This window comes from Xenopus laevis, chromosome 3L, assembly GCF_017654675.1.
Source record: "Xenopus laevis strain J_2021 chromosome 3L, Xenopus_laevis_v10.1, whole genome shotgun sequence".
Lineage (NCBI taxonomy): Eukaryota > Metazoa > Chordata > Amphibia > Anura > Pipidae > Xenopus > Xenopus laevis.
Genome location: NC_054375.1, coordinates 143361270 through 143387584, shown reverse-complemented (window position 1 = coordinate 143387584; position 26315 = coordinate 143361270). Strand labels below are relative to the sequence as shown.

At 41.9% G+C, this 26315-nt stretch overlaps 1 protein-coding gene across 3 annotated transcripts in view; it reads right to left on the bottom strand.

Moving 5' to 3' along the window:
- Positions 1-2341: 2341 nt before the first annotated feature.
- The window catches only part of evi5l.L (ecotropic viral integration site 5-like L homeolog), a 35508-nt gene continuing 11534 nt past the window's right edge, over positions 2342-26315 (bottom strand). The window contains exons 7-20 of one of the 3 annotated variants that reach the window (XM_041587183.1): positions 23494-23637; positions 22713-22802; positions 21212-21309; positions 20053-20113; positions 19808-19861; positions 19121-19153; positions 17931-18071; positions 12608-12736; positions 12377-12517; positions 11893-12051; positions 10219-10365; positions 7932-8027; positions 7715-7810; positions 2342-5953 (exon numbers count right to left, since the gene is read on the bottom strand). In XM_041587183.1, coding sequence (XP_041443117.1) covers positions 5666-5953; positions 7715-7810; positions 7932-8027; positions 10219-10365; positions 11893-12051; positions 12377-12517; positions 12608-12736; positions 17931-18071; positions 19121-19153; positions 19808-19861; positions 20053-20113; positions 21212-21309; positions 22713-22802; positions 23494-23637 — 1677 coding nt within the window. In that variant the 3' untranslated portion in view covers positions 2342-5665. The remainder of the gene's footprint in view (positions 5954-7714; positions 7811-7931; positions 8028-10218; positions 10366-11892; positions 12052-12376; positions 12518-12607; positions 12737-17930; positions 18072-19120; positions 19154-19807; positions 19862-20052; positions 20114-21211; positions 21310-22712; positions 22803-23493; positions 23638-26315) is intronic. The other 2 variants (XM_018253621.2, XM_018253622.2) reach the window with 2 other exon arrangements.

Here is a 26315-nt window from a genome sequence, read left to right as displayed (position 1 = left end):
AGTGACTGAAGTTTATCAGAGCACAAGTCACATGACTTGGGGCAGCTGGGAAATTGACAATATGTCTAGCCCCATGTCAGATTTTGAATATTAAAAAAATCAGTTTGAGAAATGGATTTCAGTGCAGAATTCTGCTGGAGCAGCACTATTAACTGATTCATTTTGATTTTTTTTTTTACCATGACAGTATCCCTTTACCTTTTTTTGTAATAAATTAATTTTTCTTCAGTTGGGTGTGCTATCCATTTCTGATCATATTTAGTAGCTAATTTTGGAGATTATGGATGAGCACCCCGTATTCTATTTTTGAGGGTGTGCGCCTTCTCTCCTAATCCTGTAGGTATTTTTGCATGCCAACTGCAGTTCAAAGGCAGCTTACAACAAATGTGAACAGACTTGATGGTCTCCTTTTTGACTGCAACTGCTCAGTAGAGCCAATCATTATGGCTGCCTCAGTGCTTACACCGCCACCAATGTTCCAATGTATAAATGGAGGTTCACAATTAGAGCGTTTAGACTATAAATATAAACCTGTTAACATTTAGGGATAAAATCTTAAATCATGTCTTTATAGTACTTTATAGTCCACTTGGTTGGACAGCAAGCCATCCCAATACTGCCGCACCTGGGCATTTATTGCACTTCAAAATAATATACATATATATATAAATTTTTCTAAACACTTAAAATATGCGACGACTTGATTTTTATAAAGACCAGAATGGTCGAAAAGCTTTTCAATATATTTATATATATATAATCAACATATAAATCTATTTAGAATATCATACAAAGCACCGGGGTTAATGCAGTTAAATGAATCAGATTTTCCCTTTAACATGTTTTAGGGACACTGTCCCTATCCAATACTGAATTTCTTTACTTTAGCGCTTTGAGACGAAGGCTCTGTTATATAGATATGTAGAATCCCAGCCAGATGTATAACAGCACTGCTGTTTCTGATAGGGGAAGCAATACTAGGGAATTATACCAAAATCGGGGCTCTTTTATAATGGTTGTCTTGAATTATCTATGGTTATCTATAATGGTTGTGTTGAATTATCTTGCTTAAAGGAGAAGAAAAACTCTAAGTAATAACTAGGCCCCCTTCTCAACAACACCTCTTCAGGCCTCCTAAACAAAGCCGTTTCCTCTACCTTGTTCTGTAATGCAAATTAGGATTGGTGGACGACGTTTTGTGCCACTTCAGGTCCTCTTCTGGGCGATGTAGCAGCAGGTCTGTCTCAGCTTCAACTGTGCATGCTTCTAGTTGCCAAGAAGAAGACCTGAAGCAGCACAAGATGGCACCAGGCAAGCCAACTATGCATTACAGAACAGTGTAGAGGAAATTGCCATGTTTATGGGGTCCTAGGAGGTGCGGTTCAAGAGGGGAGAGGTTTCTGGAGGGGGTTCAGTTAGGGTTGCCAACTTTTCTGAAAAACAAAAATACCGGCCTTCCTATATTTTTACAGATTTTCCATATAAATAACATTGGCATCAAGCAACATTTTTACCGGCCAGGCCGGTAAAATACCAGCCAGGTGGCAACCCTAGGTTCAGTTATATTATAAAGGTTTTAATCGTGAGTAACCTTGCTTATGGCTGGACTGGGAGTCAAAATAGGCCCTGCCATTCCAAGTACGTAGAGGCCCAAACAGCCCCCTACCAGCCCAAACAGTCCCCAACCAGCCCACTCTATGGTAACTTTCTATGGAACCATACAGTAGCCCTTCTGGCATTTGCCAGAACCCACAGATTGCCAGTCCGGGCCACGCCAATAGATTATCTAATCTGGAGTTTCCTCAAACCTGGCTGCATTTTCTGAAATCCCAGCCATGCAGTTTCCAGCCATCTGAGGAGTCAGATGACATCTAGAAAATCTTTTGAACATATAGGTTTTTGAGGAAAAAAAATAAAAACCCAGAAAAAATCAAATATCTAATTCCCAAAATTAAAATATTCAGTTCCCACTGATCTAATGAGATCTTGTTGGATCTGAGTTGCAGAGAGGAAAATTTTGACTCTTTCAATCTCATCATATAATAAAAATTAAAAAAATCAGGATTGTGAATCAAACATCGATTGATCTAATGAGATCTTGTTGGATCCGAGTTGCAGATAAGAAACTTCTGAAACTTCAAACTCATCATATAATAAATTAAAAAAAAAAAAAAAAAATCAGGATTGTGAATCAAACACCGATCGGCAAATCATTTGGGGAAACTGCATTAGCTTGTTTTTGGCTTATTCAACAGGAATCTCCAACTTAGACCTTTGGTAAATGTGCCCCTGTATCTCTCTCTTTCAACAACTTTATACTCCATATATTTCAGGCACAAAAAACAAACAAAAACATTTCATGTTATGTACACACCTTTGTAACATGGGCAGAAATGGGGGGAGCAATAACAATGGTTAGCGGGAGCGGTGCAGAAAAAAAACACAATACTTTTAAACTATACAGAAATAACCGTTTGATCATTTCATTTCTAGGGTAATATAAAATGGCAGAACGTGCTGGAAACAACTGAATGGGAAATAGTTTGAGGACAATTTTCTAATGCAGGTTTTCAGTGGACATTATGCCGTTCTATAGATGCCCTTTTTTTCCTTTGGGAGCCTTGCATTTAAGGGAGGGCTGGTCTGCTTAGGATTAGAATTGTCCTTTAACATTAGCGTTACAGCACCTTCCAAATGACATAGCCCAGCTTCTACCAACGGAGGTTTGTAGCTTGGAAACCTACAGCAAATCCCTCATAAAATAACACTGTAGTTCTGGAGAACTAAGGCTGAATTTACTGAATTTAATTCAGTAACACATTACATGGCAGCTCAGAAACTAATGTGTTCTGCGTCAGCTTCTATGACAAGAAACCCCTCATTTTCTGCTTGATGATTTCAGATGTCCCCCCCCATGCTCAACTTTTCACACTGAGCATGTGCAGTGCCACCGACACACAAGAGATGGCCTAATAGAATCCAAGACAGCAAGTTCTTGTAGACAACTTTGAAGACCCGGATCATTATTGTGAACCTCTCTGCTTCCACAGTAGGTTCAGTATATAAAATACAGATTTTCTAGCCATATTCATTACTAGGCTTTAGTTCTCCTTTAATCAAGGGCTGTTCTGGCTGTTGCTAATCTATAACCTCTATGAATTCCCTTGTGGGAATGTAAGGCTCAACCATTTCTCAAGTGCGTCCTTTGAGTGGACCATCCATTCAGTGGACCATCTAATCAGTGGACCACCATTCAGTGGACCATCCATTCAGTGGACCACCCTTAAGCATTATCAAGCAGGAATGCCCGCACATGTTGGAAAACGGAGAACTGGCAGAACAACTACACATTTCCCTAACAGCGGAGATACACTGCATCCTCTTGAAAAATAAAAGAAGGAAATTCTCAAGGATATCATACAAAGAAAGAACGCCAACAAACGTAACATTAGCCGACCAGTTAAGATTAAGCAACACGGAACCATTTACAATGACGAGAAATAAATATATATATATATATATATATAAATACATATATACACACACATTAAACACATTCTGGTTTTAGTGTCGAAAAGATTAGTAACACTGTACTGGAGTGTCTTTGAAAACATACCAGGCTTCCTTTAAATGATATGATAGATAGACTGGGTCAAGAGTAGGTCTATTGGCAGTAAGAAGTTTTATATCCTTTGAAATGCTCTGAAAGAGCTTAGTGGAGGAAACCGTTACTAACATCTAGGCTAAGCTAGTGACAAGCTAAGTCTCCATCTTGTACATCTAGTAACACTCATAGGCTGCCATCTAGACACGTCACATGCAGCCACCTTGGTAGATCCAGAAAAACATCCAATTAACAGCCATCTAATTAACAGCCATCTTGGTACATCCCTCAACTCATCCTAAGTATCCATACTAATAATATAAGCGGAGGGTTTGACGGTCTTCTACAAAGCTGCACCTTGGGTTGGACTTGAATACATGAAGAGACATCATGTTAAATACCGTTAAATACAACGGACCTGTCAAACCCACTGGTAGAAAAAGATCATTATCTCGAACTTTCTGTATGTTTTTACTTGTAAAGTGATAAGAGCAGCCATGTCGATATACAGTGAAGGATACAAGGATTAGTTGTTAGTTAAAGGGACTCTTTGCTAGCAATAAGCACCACCAACTCGCTCACTTTCTATACAACATCCATAACCATTTCTTCTGGACCAGAACGTCACCGTGTGGCTTTATCTCAAAGAGAGAGACCAGTGTAAAGCATTAGCCTTGCCTGATTTTCCCTTCTTGAACGGATGTCAAGATGGTGAACTTTCTAGCTTTCTGCTAGGGATTTCACTGATCATGTAACTCAGACAACGTTCCATCGTACTGCTTGATGACCTGACATTGATGCACCAAATATATTTTGAAATAGCTTTTCTTTTCCGGATATTTGGACAGAATGGTGGTTTGGATTCAAACCATTTCTGACCAATGAGATTTGCCAGTTCCCCTGACCTAGTTACAGACACTTACTGCATATGGAATGAGCTGCTAGGTAGGTGGAGCATGGTTCGAGAATTCTTCATTTATCCTTCATAAAATTCCAAGCAACCTTTGTTCTTTGTGACTTCAGAATTCTACATTTATCATTTGTTCGCTGTGACTCCAGAATTCACAGAATTCTACAGTTCTCTGTGAATCCAGACTTCTAGTTATCCTTTGTTCTTCTCAATCCAGATTTCTAGTTATACTTGTTCTCTTTGAATCCAGAATTCTAGTTATCCTTTGTTCTTCTGAATCCAGATTTCTACAGTTATCCTTTGTTCTCTTTGAATCCAGAGTTCTACAGTTATCTTTTGTTCTTCTGAATCCAGATTTCTAGTTATCTTTTGTTCTCTTTGAATCCAGAATGCTACAGTTATCCTTTGTTCTTCTGAATCCAGATTTCTACAGTTATCCTTTGTTCTCTTTGAATCCAGTGTTCTGCAGTCATCCTTTGATCTTCTGAATCCAGATTTCTACAGTTATCCTTTGCTCTGTGACTCCAGGTGATTGGTACCAATCACTATCAACATCACACATTGTAGCAAATAAAGTTTACACATAACACAAACTCCACGTTTTAATACTTTGTTCCGACGCTGAAGATTTCAAGTAGTAAAATGCAACGTTATCCTGTACACAGTGCCCAAGGTGCTAGAATATACCGACCAATCAGTTTCTCACTCATCGTGTGTAGTGCACGTTTAGTTTTCATGGGTCTTATAGGGGCTGTTTGATTGGTGACGAGTACAAAGGGTATTCTGATCAGTAGTTTTGGACATTGCCTTTTTTTTTCAACCCCTATCACTTCAAACTGCTGAAAGACCCCAGAAATCGTCTGACAGATTTAGCCTCTGTTCCCCACCTGATGAGTGACAAGTAGATGAAATTAATTTCCATGCTCGGGGATAATAGTTCTCAGAGCAGTAGGAAAGGGGGCAGATAACACTCCTGAATACATGTTCTTCAGAGGTCATGGAGTAGATTGCTGGAGATATGCACACTTTTAGTTAAGGGGCAGTTTGAGTTAGGGAAGGGGAAAATAACAGTACTTGCCCGCTCCACCAGCTTTGATCCTAAGAAAGGTCTTTACAAAAAGTCTCCTCCCTTCCCCCTCTTCCTGTCAATGTTATTCCTCCTCAGCGGGATCGGGGGGAGTATCTGGAGTGACTCCATTAGTTTCTGCTCCTTCATCACTGTCAGTGCTTGCAGAACTTCGAAGTGGCCTCAAGAAACAGGTCTTGTGGGGAGAGTGTGTGTACAAAGCATCCTGCAATGCCCCGAGGGGCCGGGAAAGCAACTCTTCATCGGACGATGGAAGGGAATCTTCATCTCCCTGTCCTGAGCGAGAATTGAGGTGCAGCCCATCAAAAGTGATAGGATCAGAATAAGGTTTGTGGTCCCGAAGAAGAAGAATCTGTTGTAATGAATAAAACACAAAATCGCATTAGGGTAAATGTATTATATACAAATGAATGTTTTTCATCAGTTATGGACTCATGTAGTCTGGTGATGACATCATCAGTTTAAAGGAATTGTTCATTATAAAAATAAAAACTGTGCAAAATAGGAAAATGTTTTTTCTCTATAGTTAGTGAGCCAAAAATGTAATGTATAAAGGCTGGAGTAACTGGATGTCTAACATAATAGCAAGCAATTTTTGTACACAGATCCACACTCAATTCTGTGTAGTTGGGGATGTGACCCCTCTTTTTATTATAATATCACCAACAGTATCAATGTTTCGGGGAGGGGGTTTACCCTCCCTTCATCAGGATACAATCTCAAGTAATTGTTTTGATGATAATGAAACCTGTGATAAATTAGTAATTGTGAGGATTTCCAACACTGATATATGAAAGACTTTTGTATTTCAATTGGACTTGCACTTTATTGGCGGGACTCTTTTTGGAATGGGAGTCACCTTAGGGTTTAAAAAATGTTTCCACTGTGATTGTTGGATTGTGGCTGAAGAGGCGGGGCTATGGTTTTAAAGGTGGTTGTTGCACTTGACATTGTTTCCTGATGAAGGGAGGGTGAAACCCCCCCCCCCCCGAAACGTTGATACTGTTGGCGAAAGTGGGGTCATATCCCCAACTGCAAAGAATTGAGTGAGTGCAGATACGTGTACAAAAACTGCTGTTGCTAAGGGACCTTGCCGCGTCACCACCATTGCAGTAGAAGTGAAATGCAGGAGTGCGGTAGACACGACACATTAACATAATAGCCAGAAAACCACTTCCTGCTTTGCAGCTGTATTGGTTTCCATTGATTGGTTATCAGGCAGTAACCAATCAGTGACTTGAGGAGGGGCCACATGGGTCATAACCGTTGCTTTTGAATCTGAGCTGAATGCTGAGGATCAATTGCAAACTCACTGAACAGTTATGTCCCATGTTGCCCCCCGTATAATCAATGACTAACTCAGAGTTAGAGAGCTGAAAAGCAGGAAGTAGTGTTCTGGCTATTATGTTACACATCCAGTCACTCCAGTCTTTATACATTATATTTTTGGCTAACTAACTATATTAGAAACATTTTTTAATTTTGCACAGCCTATCTATTTACCCAGTTTTTATTTTTACACTGAACTGTTCCTTTAATATAATCTGGCCCTTAAATATTACATTTGGACCATAATCAGCCCATCATGTAAAAAAGAGTGTGCTTTTGATTGGAAACTGCGGAGTCCCAATGATTTCCTATGGCAACAGAAACCCAAGATTTAGACTCAAGGGCACATGAATTTTGTGCAAAGTGCAGTGCACTCTCCCCACCTTGCCTATGATTAGCTTCAACTTTTTGTGAATTACATTAATAACGTAATATCAGTTGGCAGCATCCATTGTGTGATCCAGTGGGGGGAATCATGGAATTATCAACAGATCCAAGCAGGTGGCAGTTCCAGGACTCCTTGGTATCTAAATACACAGTTGTGTGCAATAATAGGAGACTGAATGGGCACAAGTTACTATGAGCACGTATGGGCACAATTATCTTTGTTTATACTATCAAAGTGCCCACTTTAGCATCCATTCTTGTGCTTTGCACTTGGGGCTATTTGAGCACTAGGCTATTTAAAACAAAATGGGTACTAGAGGGGTGTCTCGGTTGCAAAGGCCACAGCAAGAGAGGAGCAACTGAAGCTGCAATCATCTCTGCTCAGAGGAACACTGACCTCATGTCTGAGCTCGTCTATTTGATCCTTCAGCTCCCTGATGTACTGCCAAGAGTCGGAATCGTTGAGCTTTCCTTGTATCATCCCTTCCTCTTTCTGAGACACAAACATTAAAAAAGAGCATTTACGAAATTGAAACCACTCAGAGCAAAAAAATAAAAAAACTATAAAAGAAGAGTTGTCTGAGTGGATGAATTGAAAGTTCCCCCTCACTCACCTGTATCTCTAGCTCAGCAATGCGTTGGCGCATCTCTGCAACCGCCGCCATACTGTCTGCTTCCCGTAATCGTACTGCCATTACCTCTTCTTTATTCTGGGAAGGACATGGACACCCAATGGAACACAATGCTACTACGTAAAGTGGACATTACCTTTAAATTAACTTTGGAAGGCCTACTTTTCAGAATTTGAATGTGTATAATGTTAGAGTTTTTTTCTATTTTCAATAAACTCAGGTTTTTATGAAACTCAAAGTTTCTATGAAACTCAAGGTTTTTCATCAACCTCAAGGTTTCTGTAATAACAACTTACCCTGGTGGTCTAGTGGGGGGCGCTGGTTTACTAGGGCGCGCACGCAGCGCCTCCTCCTGGTTTAAAGGCGCCGGCGCGCTGGCGTGATGACGAAAACTCAAATATACCTAAAGGGACATTTTTCATTTTCACACTGCCCGTTATAGGAGTTTGTTCCTGGTGCTATTTGAGCTTTGTGCTATTCTGTTTTGAACCTGTTTGATTCCTGTTGTGACCCCTGCCTGGCTTTTGACTATTCTGACCTCTGGATCCTGACCCTTGCCTGTATACCGACTACCTCTTCTGCTAAATCCCTTCTGATTGATCTTCCGGTTTGACCCTTGCCTGCCTGACTTCACTTATTCTCTGCCTGCCTCGACCCGGCCTGTCCTGACTACGATTCTGTCTTACACCTTGTACCATGACCTTCTGCCCAAAAGACTTTGCTTACAGTTGTGCCCCTTCGCTTGTTTAGAACCTTTCGCCTTGCACCTCTCGTTTTAAGACCTGGCGGCAGGTTTCTATCAAACTTCTATCAAACTCAAGGTTTCGATCAAGCTCAAGGTTTCGATCAAGCTCAAGGTTTCGATCAAGCTCAAGGTTTCTATCAAGCTCAAGGTTTCTATCAAGCTCAAGGTTTCTATCAAGCTCAAGGTTTCTATCAAGCTCAAGGTTTCTATCAAGCTCAAGGTTTCTATCAAGCTCAAGGTTTCTATCAAGCTCAAGGTTTCTATCAAGCTCAAGGTTTCTATCAAGCTCAAGGTTTCTATCAAGCTCAAGGTTTCTATCAAGCTCAAGGTTTCTATCAAGCTCAAGGTTTCTATCAAGCTCAAGGTTTCTATCAAGCTCAAGGTTTCTATCAAGCTCAAGGTTTCTATCAAGTTCAAGGTTTCTATCAAGCTCAAGGTTTCTATCAAGCTCAAGGTTTCTATAGATATAGATTTGCCATAGATGTTACCATTAACATCTGCATGAACTTGGCAGCTTTTAGATGCAAAAGTTTCACATTCAACACATTTTTGAGTTTTAATAAGTTTTGTACATACAAGTCTTTGAAAGCATAATTCAATGTCAGGAGTTTTAGTGCATAAGAATTTGACTTGGGGCAAAAATTTTAATTTGAATATTGATAAACTATCCCCTTAGTATGACACAGAAAGTAATATCCTGAGACAATTTACAATTGGCCCTCATTTTTTATGGTTTTATGCTGTTTTCAGTTATTTTCTCCTTGTTCAGCAGCTCTCCAGTTTTAATTTCAGTATCCAGTTGCTAATTTTCTCTAGCAACCAGACAGTGGTTTGAATGAGAGGCTGGAATATGAGTACAGTTATTTGAGTGAGTTCTAATACATCTGCTAGGAAAGGAAGCCCCTTAAAAGATATAAGGGATGCACCGAATCCACTAATTTCCTGGTCCCGTACAACTGCGCATGCGCTGAAAGTCATGAAAATATCCCAAACTTTTGGCGCATGCGCAGTTGGAGTAATTTTCCGGTCCCGAACAACTGCGCATGTACTGAAAATCATGAAGATATCCGAACCTTTTGGCGCATGCGCAGTTGGAGTAATTTTCCGGTCCCGAACAACTGCACATGTGCTAAAATTCATGTAAAAGTAATTTTGCGGGCTTGAACAACTGCGCATGCGCTGAAAGTTTTGGAAATTTTCGTGACTTTCGGCGCATGCACAGTTGTTTGGGACTGGAAAATTACTCCAACTGCGCATGCGCAGAAGTTTAACCAAGAAAAGAAGATGGCTGCCGTGAACTGCAGGGGACAGAAACTGCACCGAGGGGTAAGTAAAAAGTTATGGGCATTTGCTCCGGGTAACACCTAGGCTGGAGGGGGAGGGGAGTCTACAAAGGGTAGGGGGGTAGGGTTTTTTAATGTTACAGGTTTGTCTCCTTTAAGAGAGTTCTTCTGCAAAGGCAAATGGAAGGAAACAATATAGTAATGTTTCCCAACATACAGTACAGGGACGTGTTGTTCTTACCTTGCACTCTGTAACAGCATGCCTGCGCTTATCCTCATTCATTTGTGTCTGTAAAGCCTTGCTGTGGGCAGCCTCACTTTGTAACCTCTCTCTTAGCTCCTTGCACTCCTTCTCCAGTCGTGATAACTGCTTTTCATGCATCACCTCCTGCACAGACAAAGGGAAATTACAACTGTAGAAGCAGCACTTTGTCCTTCTTACACCGCAGTTACATGGAAAGTGATGTTGACATTCTGTTTTTCTGATTGAACCATGATGTGATTACGTATGATGTACGGACATAATTCTATTAAGGTGAAACGACTTAAAATCAAAAACAAAAGATCTTAAAGGGGAACCATCGCTAAATGAAAATTTAATATAAGCTTCATCATACTGAAATAAGAAACAATCAGTTAAAAATTCTGTACCGTCAAATCTATCTTCACTATTCGTCTCTCACCATCTGTTTCTCTTCATTCTTTCTTCATGCAGCAGTTGGGTGTCAGATAATAATTGACAGTTAGATCCAATATATCTTATAGGGGGGCTCCTTCTGCCTAGAAGATGTATTAGAGCTCACTCTATTAAAATCACCAGACATCATGTCTCTCTACATGCAGAATTTGTGCAAAAGGCAGTTATTTTGTTAGATTTGTTTGTACTGGAATCAGTTATTTGAGTGAGATCTAATTCATCTGCTAGGAAAGGAAGCCCCCTAAAAGATATTAGGGATGCATCGAATCCACTATTTTGGATTCGGCCAAACCCTCGAATCTTTCGAGAAAGATTCGGGCGAATAACGAACTGAATCCTAATTTGCATATGCAAATTAAGTGTTGGAAGGGGAAAACATTTTTTACTTCCTTGTTTTGTGACAAAAAGTCATGTGATTTCCCTCCCCGCCCCTAATTTGCATATGCACATTAGGATTCGATTCGGTTCAGCCAGGCAGAAGGATTCGGCGGAATCCTGCTGAAAAATGCCGAATCCCGAACTGAATCCTGGATTCGGTGCATCCCTAGATGTATTGGATCTAACTGCCAATGAATAGCTGACACCCAACTGCTGCATGACGACAGAATGAAGAGAAACAGATGCTGAGAGAGGGATAGTGAAGATAAACTTGATTATTTCAGAAACAATGCAGAATATTTAATTGATTGTACAGGTATGGGACCTGTTATCCAGAATGCTCAGGACCTGGGGTTTTCCAGATAATAGATCGTTATACCTTAAGTCTACTAGAAAATCATGTAAACATTAAATAAACCCAATAGGCTGGTTTTCTTCCAATAAGGATTAATTATATCTTAATGGGGATCAAGTACAAGATACTGTTTTATTATTGGAGGAAAAGGAAATAATTTTTAAAAATTTGGATTATTTGATTATAGTGGAGCCTATGGGAGATGACCTTTCCTTAATTTGGAGCTTTCTGGATACTGGATCCCATACCTGTACTTACAAAGTTCCTTATTTCAGTATGCTGAAGCTTGTATGAAATTTTCATTTTCGAGATAGTTCCACTCTGAGTAGTGTACAAAGAAGCTCTAACAAGCTGAGCAAGAACATCCAATCCACAGGTAAACAAGCGACCAGAGAAAGTCTGGTTCTTTCTGACTCTTGCACATGAAAGCTAAATCTAGTTGGACACTAGTGCAGACAGGGTGTACTGGATAGTGCGGGGGTCACCTGACTCTCTAGGATGAGCACCCTCTGTCGCAGCTCACGCGTTTCACTCTGAGCCTCCACTTCACGCAAGCGGCACGACATAGCCTCATCCTGCAAGTCCACAGCTGTGTTCTTGCGGGGGGAGTCCTTCCAAATGCCACCTCCTTTGGAAGAGAGAGACTGCAGAGAGAAAGACATGAGACTATGTTATGGAGCAACAAAATATGTAGATTGGATAATATTTATCAAAGAGTGAAGTTAGAGATCGCCACAGTCCGCCACTCTCCATTCATTTCTATGGGATTTTTTTTTTTTTAGCAATGGGTGAAAGTAAAAGTTCACCCTTTTATAAAATGGTCTTTCAAAATTCCATAGAAATGAATGGAGAGTGGCAGAATTTTACTCTAAAGGACTGTGGAGATCTCTTTGATAAATATGGCCGACTGAGTAACCAAGTCACTGAGGGAAGGGTGGAGCCCAGTCATGACAGGGACATCTAGCTCACCTGCCAGCGGTCTCGTAGCTCTGTCACTTGCTGCTGACCCTCTCGCATGGCCTGCAGAGCATGGGCTTCTCTCTTCCTTAGAGCATGTACTTCATCATGGAGCAGAGCGACATTATTCTCGTCAGGAAGAGCGTTGTTCCTCTGGGGGTAGGGGAAGCATAAGCAAAGTTACTCTGTTATCCATACTGAGAAGTACGGCCTGCGGAGTAACCAGTTCTACCGGTGCCTCACCTTCTCCAAATCCACCACCTTGTCCTGCATCTCCTTCAGGGCTCCCAGGGTCTCCGTTTCCTGTAGCCTGGACTGTTCCAGCTCTGACTCCAAGTGCATCACAAGCTCCTCCGTTATACGTGGATCAGTCTAGAAAGTCAAATAAACCTCATGTACGCTCTCAGAAATAATATGGATTTTGTTTGAATATGCTCAGTGCTGCTTCTATTTTTTTTTAAAATTACAGAAAGTCGATCGTACACTCTATATTAAAAAAAAAAAAGCATTTATTTGCCAAAAAAGAAAACAGTTGCAAAATCATAGTGTCTGCCCTACGCGTTTGACCTCAAAAAACAGTCTTCCTCAGGGACAAAGGCTGCCTTTATTTACACTTTTGTGTCCCTGAGGAAGACTGTTTTTTGAATCGTGTAGGGCAGTGTGATCCACTTCCTGCTGGATCAGCCTAGCAACATTTTGTAGCCGGCTTCTATTTTTTGACTGTGGCACAGGTCTCTCCCTTTCTCTCGGTCTAGTCTAAAGTTACCGAAATAAAAGGAGATTTATGTACTTACCGTTAAATCCTTTTCTCTCCAGTCGTAAGGGGGACACAGGGACCGTGGGGGTAAAGGACCTTCCCATCAGGAGGCAGGACACTGATGACATCAGAACTTTGTACTCTCCTACTATCCCCTGCTACCCCGGAAGGGGACCAGTTCTTTAACAAGTAACCAAACTTATAACCCAATAACAATCTCTCAACATAACAGAAAAACCAGGGAGGGAAGCCCTGTGTCCCCTTACGACTGGAGAGAAAAGGATTTAACGGAAAGTACATAAATTTCCTTTTCTCCCATGTCTAGGGGGACACAGGGACCGTGGGGACGTACCAAAGACATCCAACAGCAGGAAGGGAAGACTTTTTCTTCTACACTACTGCCGCCTGCAACACCTTCCAACCAAAGGCTGCCTCTGCGGACAGGTAAGTAATTGAATTGATAAAATTTAGCAAATGTGTGTAGGGAGGACCAGGTTGCCGCCCTGCAAACTTGTTCAGCCGAAGTCAAATTTCTGTGAGCCCAAGAAGTTCCCAGAGCCCTAGCGGAATGGGCCTTAATTCTGATAGGTGGCGACTTCTTCCGTGCCATGTAAGCTAGTCGCAGTGTCTCTCTGATCCAGCGTTTGAAGCACGGAAACCCTTGCGTGACCCAGAGGGTACTACAATCAAGGTATCAGATTTTCGAATTGATTTTGTACGAGAGACATACACCTTAAGAGTTCTGACCACCTCTAAATGATGTAGTCTAGCTTCCTTTTCATTCCTGGGATTGTTGCAAAACGAGAGAAGCACAATTTCAGCATTGAAATAAAAGGCAGAAACCCAGGAACTGTGCGTAGCACGGCCCTATCTTCATGAAAGACCAGAAAAGGCTCAGAGCAGGATAGAGCACCTAGTTCAGACACTCGTCTGGCCGACAAAATCGCGACCAGAAAGACCGTCTTCCATGTAAGTACTTCCAAGCTCACCTCATGTAAAGGTTCAAACGGACTGTCCAAAAGAGCATTGAGGACCAAATTTAGATCCCAAGGTGGAACAGGATGTCTGAATGGCGGAGTAATGCGTAAAACTCCATGACGAAATGTGCGCACATCATCCATAAGTGCTATCTTCTCCTGGAAAAGCACCTTTCAGGGTTGTGCCTGGTCGCCATTAGGTCGATCTCTGGCTCTCCCCACCTTAGAGTCAGTATTTGAAATGCATTCTGATGCAGTGTCAGTATTTGAAATGCATTCTGATGCAGACTCCATTCTCTTGGATCCAGTCGATGTCTGCTCAGGTTTGACTACTCCGGGAATGTTTGGACGTTCTCCTTTTCCGTCGACTCCAGAATGTGAGACACTTCTTGATTTGCTTGTCTGCTTCTTGTGCCTCTTTGTCGGTTGATGTAAGCCACCACCGTGGCATTGTGCGACTGAATCTGAACCGCCTGATTTCGCTGAAGGTGTTCCCATGACCTTAGAGCCAGTGTGATAGCCCGAATCTCTAGAAGATTTAATGGAAAGACAGACTCCTCTTGAGTCCAAAGTCCCTGAGACGACCGACCTTGGAAGGTTGCTCCCCACCCGGTGAGACTGGCATCCGTCGTGGCTATCAACCATGATGGTTCCAAGAAGGTCTATTCTTTGGTAGAGAGACTTCCTCTTCCATAGTCACAATAGTGTCGTCTGCAACGGCCGCAAGTGGAACGCAGCAAACGGTACTGCTTCCATGGTCGACACCATGAGACCCAGTACCCTCATGCATGTCTGGACAGTCGGTCCTTAGCATGTTCACTGTTCTGCGGATCTGTTTTTCCTGAGGAAGGAAAATCTTCTGGATATCTGTGTGAAACTACAGCCCCAGGAAGGCATTACCTGACTGGGCGACAGACAGGATTTGCGAATGTTGATTGACTGAACATCTGCAAACTCTGAACGGTCAGTTGTACGTTCTGCTCGGCCAGGCTCATGGATCTTGCCTTGATGAGGAGATAGTCCAAGTATGGGATGGTAAAGACTCCCCGGACCTGAAGGAAGGCCCCATGGATGCCATGACCTTCGTGAAGACCCGAGGTGCCAACGTCAACCCGAAGGGTAGGGCCACAAATTAGAAGTACTGGTTCCGAAAGGCGAACCTCAGGTATTGTTGATGTGAAGGGAAAATTGGGACGTGTAAATATGCGTCCCGAATATTCAAAGAAGCTAAAAAGTCTCCTGGTTCCAGAGCTCGTATGACAGATCGAACCGATTCCATCTTGAATCTGTGGTATTTGATCCGTCTGTTCAGCTTCTTCAGATCCAAGATGGGTCAAAATGATCATCCTTCTTCGGCACTATGAATAGGTTTGAATAGTAACCTTGAAATCTCTGCTGTGAAGGACGGGTACAATGACCCCTGTCGCTTGCAAGGACCGAATTATGGCCAAAAAGGCTTCCAGTTTTTGACCCGGTGAGGGAACTCTGGACATGAAGAAACGTCTCAGGGGTAGACGATGAAACTCTAGATGATAACTTGCTGAAATGGTTTGTACGACCCAGGGGTCGTCTATGTGTTGCGCCCAGGTGTCCACGAAAAAACTTAAGTCGTCCCCCAATAAGATCTGGGAGTTCTCTCTCCCGCTTGTAGTCAGGAGGAGGCATTCTTGTCTCCTGGCAGCTTAGCCTGAGTTTTCCGGCTGTGCCACTGTGGCTTCCCTCTGTACGAGGAGCTTCCCCTGTGTGAAGTCTGCGAACTCGACTGTGAGTTGGGCCTGAAATTGCGAAACACCTGGTTCCGAAAGGAGTGCCCGTTTCTAGGAGAGAATACAGATTTTGGCTTGTTCTGAGGGAGCAATGTGCTCTTACCGGTAGCTTGTGAAATAATTTTATCCAGCTCGTCACCGAATAACTTGGATCCTTGGAAGGGAATGGAAATAAGGGACTTTTTGGAACTAAGGTCCGCCGACCAAAGTTTTAGCCACTTTGCTGCATCAAGGGATGCTGCAGCTAGGAAATGATTTTCTTTCCTGTATGTAGGATGCCAACTGGGTTATCTGCTTTCTCGTTCCGCCCTCCTGTATGGCCTGTAGTAATGAACTTGACCATGTCTCTACTGCCCGGCTCACCCAAGCAGACGCTAGGACAGGGCGCAAGGCCGATCCTATGGAAACAAAATTAGCTTTAAGAAGCCCTTCAAGCCTTTTATCCGTAGGGTCCTTGAATTCCAAGGCGTCAGGGAGCGGTAACGTGGTAGCCTTAGATAGGCGCAGTACTGGGGCTTCAACCAATGGTGGTGTGCCCCACTTCTCAACAGATTCCTTGGGAAAGGGATACTGTCTGGCAAAATGCTTGGTAACCTGAAACTTCCTGTCAGGGTGCTGCCATTCCTCCGATATTAATGCCTGTAATTGCTCGTGGCCTGGAAAGACCACAGCAGATTTGCGTTGTCTTCTAAACAGGGTAGATGGGGTGTTCTGTTTTGTTTCCCCCTCCTGGATGTGAAGCGTCTCCAGGACCGCTCTAATGAGACTGTCAACCCCAGGGATGCATTGACCATAGAATCCTCCTCTCCCGATTCAGAATCTGAGAGTGAGGAAACCACTTCCCCCTCACTAACTTCTTCCTCAGAAGAAGGGAGCATGGGAGAACTCTTAAGTGGAGTCTCAGTATGCTGTGAAGGCCTCTTGCGCTTGGAACTAGTGGATGGATAGGGAGCCATCCTTTCCAGCATTTTGTCAATAGAAGATGCCAGCTGCGGAATGCATTGCAGACTGGACAGGGACTTAGACAGTGTGATGGCCCATCCTGGCGCTTCAGAAGTGCCTTGGGTGGTCTGTTGTCCCCTGGCCACTTATCCTTATGGGCTAGTGCCAGCAACAACATCTGTAACCCCAGATGTATGGTCTTGGGTAAGGCTACAAGCAGAGCAGAGTGGATCAACTTGGCCCTCCATAAATTTGAAAGAGCATCTTGAGCAGGCAAAAAAGGTGACTGTTTTGCTTGTCTGTCTGTCTGTCCCCCCTACTAAATAGGTCCCCACTGCCTTCCGCCATGAGGAGAGATTGCTAACGCTATTGTCTACCAACTACCTACTGTCTACCCGCAGACAATGGAGGATATGCCGCTCCGATGTAACCGGTGCTGCGTGTGGATCCGCAAGAGTGCAGAGGGAGTGCAAAAAAGGCCGCCTATTCCAGCAGTCAACACTTCTAACACAGTGGCGCGAAGTAAGTGCAAGAAGGCAGCATGCGAAGACGGACGTCACTAGTCCACAGTGAGCGATCAATTGGACACAAGTGCGTCGCTAGTGAGTCGGCATGGCAGCAGCACAGACAGCAGTCAGTCAACTAAGCCCGGCTCAGCTCTTTCTACTTACGTGGTGGTGGGTGAGCTCTGATGTGGAGCATTCGGCTCGTACCCCTTGCCACAGGCCCCTACATCTTTTCCTGAAGGAATTGCCTGGGAAATCCCACGTCGGGGGCTTGCCCAATGGTAGTAGACTAGGTCTGGCATGGCTTTACCCCAGGTGTCAGTGCTAGCACCGACCGAAGATTCCTTGAGTTAGCCTACCTAGAGGCTGAATCCTAACCTCCTGACTGAGGACACTGAAAAAACTGGTCCCCTTACAGGGTAGCAGGGGATATAGGGACAGTAGGAGAGTAAAAAGTTCTGATGTCATCAGTGTCCTGCCTCCTGATGGGAGGGTCCTTTACCCCACGGTCCCTGTGTCCCCCTAGATGTGGGATAAATGTAACTATAAAAGTAGCAAAGCACATTCAGAATACTACACCAAGTCTTCTGTCAATAATGAGAATTGTCTTCAGCCCACCTGTTTTTCCTGTAGCTGACGAATGAGACTTTGGGCATTCTGCAGACTCTCAGTTGCCGTATAATACTGTTGCTTTACTACTGCCAGCTCCCGCTTTATGGCATAGTTCTCCTCGGCTTCCTGAGCCCTCGTCACCTGACCCTATGTGACAGAAAGCCGGAGCAACAGTTAGACACAGTATGGTGATATTAATTCTGGTAACAGTCCCGGTGTTCTCTCTCTCTCATTTTTATTCTCCCATCTGCCTTATCTTAACATTTCCAGAACCTTGTCTTAATGGATAAGAATACCTTTAAAATAAGTAAATATAAAATTGATGAGGAGACTATTCTAATTTACACAGACTGGTCAGGAAATGATCAGCAGGTGGCGCTGTTGTAACATAATTAATATTAACAGTACATGTATCCCTTAATATCATGGAATAAAAAGAAAATAAATATGAATGTAAACCGCAAAATTTCTTAGAATAGCCCCCTCATCAATATAACATTCGTATATACATACAAAGCATATTCACCCATAGACATGTGGCATATCTGTTTCCTTATAGAATATCAATCTGATCGAATCTCAGGATTCAAGATATGGTTCTAGTTCCAAAATCTGACACTAAGATGACTATTTATCAAAGTTTCGAATTTATCTAAATATTTTCTGAAAAAAACTCTGACCAATTCCGTGCGGGTTTTTTTCTCCGTATTTATCAATACACTTTCCCGAAGATTTTGTTTCTGGGGAAAAAACCCTAAAAGAATAAGTTTTTCAGATTTTACACCCAAAAACTCTGATTTTTATGGATTTTTGCCCAAAAACCACAAAATCTTTGAAATATTGTTCAAAACCAGCGCAGATCTTTGGGACTTCTCCCATTGACTTATATACAACCTTGGCAGGTCTGAGATGCCGGATTTTCAGATTTTGACTTTTTCCATCCTCGGGGTATAATAAATCCCGAAAAATTATTTTTTTTCCCCACTAAAAATGAGAATTTTATACTAAAAAAAAAAAAAACCCCAACAAATTTTTTTGGCATTCTGAGTTTAGTAAATAACCCCCTATTCAACTGGCAGAACCAAATAGTTTACTTTACAAAAGAAAAAGCTCCCATCTATAGGACAAAAACATTAGGGCAAAGGAAGGAAGGGGTATTCTAAAAGGCAACTAGGAGAAAATAGAGGTAACGGTACCTGGATCAGCCTGTCCGCTAAGGCAGCACTTTCCTACCAGACGGGAGATTGCACAGTCCCCAAGGAAGTGGTGAATTGGAAGAAGAGAGTAATAGAGAGGAAAAACCAGGGAAGAAGAGAGACAGGGAAACAAAGAAGCACCGGAAGAGAAAGGAAAGAAAGAGAAAGGTAACCACCACCGTGCTACAAGAAGCAGGAAAGAATTAGGCAGAGGTACATATTTCCTTACACACACTCCCTTCTTCTGCAGCAAACACACCGTAACCAATCATGAAATTTAGGACAGACAGATGATCACTTATTGGCGCACAAGTGGGGCTGGCGTTTAACACATCAATTAAAAAATCTGAACTGGGCAACTCCACATGCCTGTATGTGCCCATATCATTCAAAAGGGGAACTAAAAAAATTTGGTGCAATACATTCGACTCACATCTTTGTCGAGACCAGATAACGTAAAAAGACCCAAGAAAAGGGTCATACGAGAGGATGCATGAAGATCAGCTCATGTGTAACAGAGATTATTTGTCACAATAATGGGTTCACAGGCGCAGGTGCAGGCACATTAGAAGGCACTTGCAAGCGTGGGTTCACGACCTGTGTTTATCCGCAGGTTAAGATAGCCCTTGAAACAGGCAGCGGTATTGGACAGAATGACCCGATATGAAAGGACAAGATGGTTCTCACCTTCTCTAAAGTTTCAATGCGTTGCTTCAATAGTCTGTTTTCTGTGCGCAGCCGCTGTGGGGAGAAGATGAGAAAAGAAGGGTTGTCATATATATTGCTTTCATAAGGGTAGTATTTTGTGTTCCAGACAGTTGGGAGTCCCTTACCCCCTCAACTGTCAACAGACTAAATGACACACCTCAAATCAGAGAAGGTTCATACATATACAAAAATAAAACGAGGATACGCAGATCCAAGGTACTCACCTTGATTTCAATTTGTTCCTCCATCTCTTTGCTTTTAATGGCAGCATATTCTTTCTCCAGTCTGAAGAAGCAATGGATAAAAGCATTTTTATTTATACTACTCACACTATTAACCCTCATCTGCTTAAAGGGGTGGTTCACCTTTAACTTAACTTTTAATAGGTTATAGAATGGCTACATCATACCAAATTTAAATTTAAAGGAGCTCCTGATTCCCAAATCTGGAGTGCTCGCACTATGGAGAGTGCTGGGAGTGTGCTATAGACAGCGTTGAGAGCTGGTTGTGAGGTGTAAAGGGGTTTATCGTGCTTGCGCTATAGACAGTGCTGGGAGCAATACCCTGAAGGTTTAAAGCAAGTTGTGTGCTCGGCTAGGAGAGCCTGGTACTTCTAAGGACTTCATCGCTGTGGATGCCTGTTCCAGCTCTGGAGGAGCCGATCCATATGAGTGAATCCCCTGGGTGAGTTGTGCCTGAGGGAGGGTAGAAAAAGAATAAGGATCCAGCGTATCTCCTGTTTGTGAAACAGGCTTTTTGTGTGCCTGCCACGGGGGAGCCAATATCTTGTCCATTAGGAAAGGTATTTGGGGCAGGTAGCGCTACCTGGGGACAATGATACTCTTTCGGGGAAAAAGGACTAAGACTCTTTGTCTGCCAAAGGAGTTGTGGGACCTGATACGAAGGGCCAGGACTGCATACATTCCCAGGGTGGGGCAGTAAATATGTAAATGTATTTTACTTTGACTTTCTTCTACATAAAGTTATGTGTTACACGGTACTTTGTGTGTTTGAATGTTTTCCTAATGGGGCCAGCAGCAGGTGTATTCCCGGATCCCATTAGGTGGAGGGCACTGCCATGAGAGGTAATTCCCAGTACCCTTTCACCTTACAAAGGGGACTCAGGACCTGCATTGGTAAGAAAAATATGATGTTTAACCTTTGGCACAGGGGGGTGGCCAAAAAGGGGTTACACACGCAATGCACTTTAGTTTTGTAATAATGTTTACTGCTTCCTGGAAATCAAACTGTACTGAACACAATATATGGGGCCGTGCCAGTAATTTGTAAAGGGAAAAAAAAGAAAATAATTGTCTAATGAGCTTTGGAAATGGGAATTATATTCTGGTCAGTAAGACACACCACCACACCATGCCTCCTTACCGTTTCATTCTTTTAGGGTTGTACTTCACTTGATATGCCTTCAGAATGAGTTTATCTGGGCAGCTGTCAAACTGGTGAGGGATAACCTTCTGGAAATGCTGAAAAATAATAATATCATCAGTAATAATGCATAGCCATCCATGAATTGCTGTACCCTCCACACATTCCAGAGAGCCGGAAACTACCGACAGAACAGAAGTGAAAAGGTGGAGTCACGCGTATATATTTATAGAGAAATCGATAAACGTAGCCTTATCTACATTTACTGCTTTGGTGTTGATTATACTTTGCCCTTAAAGGGGTTGATCACATTTAAATTAACTTTTAGTATGATGTAGAGAGTGATATTCTGAGAATTTGCAATTGGTTTAAATTTTTTAATATTTGTGTTTTCTGAGTTATTTAGCTTTTGATTCAGCAGTTCTACAGTTTGCAATTTCAGCAATCTGGATACTAGGGTCCAAATTACCCTAGCAACCATGCACCGATTTGAAGAGACAAATATGAATAGGAGAGGCCTGAATAGAAGGATCAGTAATAAAAAGTATCAATAGCAATACATTTGTAGCCTTACAGAGCATTTGTTTTTTAGATGGGGTCAGTGAACCCCATTTGAAAGCTGTAAAGAGTCAGAAAAAGGCAAATAATTCAAAAACTATAAAAAAGAAAAAAAATGAAGGCCAATGGAAAAGTTGCTTAGAATTAGACATTTAACATAAAAAAAAGTTAACTTAAAGGAAAACTAAACCCTAAAAATGAATATGGCTAAAATGGCATATTGTACATACTGAACTTATTGCACCAGCCTAAAGTTTCAGCTTGTCAATAGCAGCAACGATCCAGGACTTCAAACTTGTCACAGGGGGTCACCATCTTGGAAAGTGTCTGCGAGACTCACATGCTCAGTGGGCTCTGAGCAGCTGTTGAGAAGCTAAGCTTAGGGCTCGTCACTAATTATCCAGCATAAAATGAGCTTCCCCTGTAATAAAAGCTGATGCTACAGGGCTGTTGAGAAGCTAAGCTTTGGGGCTATCTGTAATATCAAGCAGATCTATTATTCACTTGTTATAGAAGTTGATTCTATATGAATTATTATTAAATTCTGATGCTAATTGCACTGGTTTCCGTGCTGCCATGTAGTAATTATCTGTATTAATTACTAATCAGCCTTATATTGTGACATTTCTATTCTATGTGTACTGTATATTGTGAGTGGGTCCCTAAGCTCAGTAAGTGACAGCAGCACAGAGCATAAGCAGTGAATCAGCAGAAAAGAAGATGGGGAGCTACTGGGGCATCTTTGGAGACACAGATCTTTACTGCTAAAGGGCTGTGGTTGCTTTGGGTTGGTACAGAAGCACAAAACATAATGTACAACATTTCTACCAACTTCTTTAGTTAAGCTTTACTTCTCCTTTAAAGATGAACCACACATTCCAGCTGTGTTGCCATAGAGGATCAAGAACAGTAAAAATAACATGAACATGGCTTTGTTGCTTACCTGCGACATGCCTTCCATGTCCAGCTGCATTAATTCATTCTGATTAACAGTCAGCAGTGCCATCCCCACTCTGAATATCACCTCCAGGCCCTGCAAAGTGTTTGAAACGATGCTAAAGAGCTTGTTCAGCATTTCCCAATCATCAGGGGACTCCACCCCTGTGCACTTCTGCAGAGAATTCTATGGGATCCGTTATCCGTAAACCCATTATCCAGAAAGCTCCAAGTTACGGAATACCCATCTCCCATAGACTCAATTTTATAGAAATATTCCAAATTTTTCTCTGTAATAATAAAACAGTAGTTTGTACTTGATCCCAACTAAGATATAATTAATCCTTATTGGAAGCAAAACCAGCATGTTGGGTTTCTTTAATGTTTACATGATTTTCTAGTAGACTTAAGGTATGAAGATCCAAATTACGGAAAGATCAGTTATCCGGAAAACCCCAGGTCCCCAGGCATTCTGGATAATAGGTTCCATACATGTACTTCAAAGGTTCCCCAGAATTTAGTGCACAACAGGGGCAAGTTTACAAGGCATTCGCTTTGAGCTCTGCTAGGAAACTAGAGGGTTATGTAGTCATACAGGAACAGTGTTTTCCCAACTAATAACTCATACTTGCTTGTGAGATACTCACCTTCATCATTGCTAAAGCAGTAGAGCAGTAAAGGCCAACTGTACTGGCTGTGAAGGGTAAGCAAGGCTGCATTGCTCCTATTAATGGATAATCTAGCTCATATTAATGGATAACAACCTGCGATCCAATGTTCAGTCTTACCTCATATATAAAGATATCAAAAATACGGGTAGCCACTGGCAAAGGGAAGGTGGTGAGGAACAGGGTGAGAAACCAGGATGAGGCGTACATAGATGTGTGAAAGCTGTGAGAGCGGAAGTGTTGGCTCAGCTCTGGCAGCTGGTCCTGAAACAAAAAATGGTTTCATCATTAACTTAAAGGAAATAAAAATAAAAGCATTTAAAGTAATTCGATCGCAATGTACTGTTGGTATGCATAGGTAAATGTTATGTGTTTGCTTGGGAAATACTACTATAGTTTATGTAAATAGGCTGTTGTGTAGCCATGGGGGCAGCCATTCAAGCTGGAAAAGGAGAAAAGGCACAGGATACACAGCAGATAACAGATAAGCTCTGTAATAAGATGCAATAGGATTCTAAAGAGCGCATCTGGTATCTTACTATGTAACCGGTGCTTTGAATGGCTACCCTCTTGGCTACACAGCAGCTTATTTATATGAACTATAGTAGTACTTATCTGGTATCTACTGTGTATCCTGTGCCTTTTCTCCTTTTTCAGCTTTGAATGGCTGCCCCCATGGCTACACAGCAGCTTATTTATATAAACTAAACTATAGTAATGTTTCTGAAGCAAACACACCAGTTTTGCCAGTGCATGGAAATAGTATATTATTTAGTGAATAAAGTACCCCATCTTGTAAAATATATAGTGAATAAAGTACCCCCTCTTGTAAAATAAAAGGATATTATAAGTTGCCGAGGAGTTTCACGACCATATAAAAACACGAGGCTGAAGGCGGAGTGTTTTTATACAGGTCATGAAACTCCGAGGTAACCTCTAATATCCTCATATTTTGCAACTGGGGGTACTTTATATATTATAATAGACAAGTTTCAGTGAGTCATGTGACAGAAATGACATCAGAACTCACAGTTTATAACTGACGACATCAGAACTCACCGTTTATAAGGATATAATTTACAAGATATTCATGTTTTTTTGTATTATATGTTACTTTAAAACACTTTTCTGGTGTTACTTTTGCTTTAAGGATGCAATCCCATGAAACGAAGAAAAGTCAATGATTTCAGATTTGCAACATTCCACCTGATTACTTCCAGGATCCTCACGCAGTCACTACTGGGACTTTAACACAGCCTGCACTATAGGTTTATGACAACCATAATTACTGTTCAGTCAAAGTCAATGAAGAATGGCTCAACCAAAGCCAATAAGGCCATTTTTGTCTGTCCCAAGCCATATATGAACCTGTGCCATTATTTTTACATTTTGGGTAGGAGATATTGGGTATGTGAAATCCATTTTTTCCCCACTGTTGTTCCACACAAAATGAACATTTTGAGGTTCCTTATGACTGATCTTTGGCCCGGATTCATGAGATGTACAGTCATATGAAAACGTTTGGGAACCCCTCTTAATTCTTTGGAGTTTTGTTTATCATTGGCTGAGCTTTCAAAGTAGCAACTTCCTTTTAATATATAACAAGCCTTATGGAAACAGTAGTATTTCAGCAGACAAAGTTTTTTTGGATTAACAGAAAACATGCAATATGCATCATAACAAAATAAGACAGAGATATTACATCAATACTTAGTTGAGCTCCTTTTGCAAATGTAACGGCCTCTAGACGCCTCCTATAGCCTTTGATGAGTGTCTGGATTCTGTATGGCTGTATTTTTGACCATTTGTCCATACAAAATCTCTCCAGTTCAGTTAAATTTGATGGCTGCTGAGCATGGACAGCCTGCTTTAAATCATCCCATAGAATTTCCATGATATTCAAGTCGAGGGACTGTGACGGCCATTCCAGAATATTGTACTTCTCCCTCTGCATAAATGTCTTTGTAGATTTCCAAGTGAGTTTAGGGTCATTGTCTTGTTGGAATATCCAACCCCTGTGTAACTTCAACTTTGTGACTGATGCTTGAACATTATCCTGAAGAATTTGTTGATATTGGGTTGAATTCATCCGACCCTCGACTTTAACAAGGGCCCCAGTAGTCCGTGAACTAGTCACACAGCCCCACAGCATGATGGGACCTCCACCAAATTTGACAGTAGGTAGCAGTTGTTTTTCTTGGAGTGTGGTGTTCTTCAGCCATGCAAAGCGCTTTTTGTTATGACCAAATAACTAAATTTTTGTCTCATCAGTCCAAAGGACTTTGTTCCAAAATGACTGTGGCTTGTCTAAATGAGCTTTTGCATATAACAAGCGACTCTGTTTGTGGTGTGAGTGCAGAAATGACTTCTTTCTCATCACCCTGCCATACAGATGTTCTTTGTGCAAATTGCTCTGAATTGTAGAACAATGTACAGATACACCATCTGCAGCAAGATTTTCTTGCAGGTCTTTGGAGGTGACCTTTGGGTTGTCTGTAACCATTCTCACAATCCTCCACATATGCCGCTCCTGTATTTTTCTTGGCCTACCAGCCCTGGGTTTTACAGCAACTGTGCCTGTGGCTTCCATTTCCTGATTACATTCCTTACAGTTGAAACCAGTTTTTGTAGCCTTCCCCTAAACCATGATACTGAACAATCTTTGTTTTCAGAACTTTTGAGAGTTGCTTTGAGGATCCCAAGCTGTCACTCTTCAGAGGAGAGTCAAACTGAAGCTCAACTTGCAATTGGCCACCTTAAATACCTTTTCTCGTGATTGGACAAACCTGCCTATGAAGTTCAAGGCTAAACAAGCTAATGCAACCTATTTGGTGTTGCCAGTAATCAGTATTGAGCAGTTACATGCATTCAAATTGGCAAAATTACAAAGTTTTTCATATTTGATTTAATTTCATACAACTGAATACTGCTTCACTAAAAAT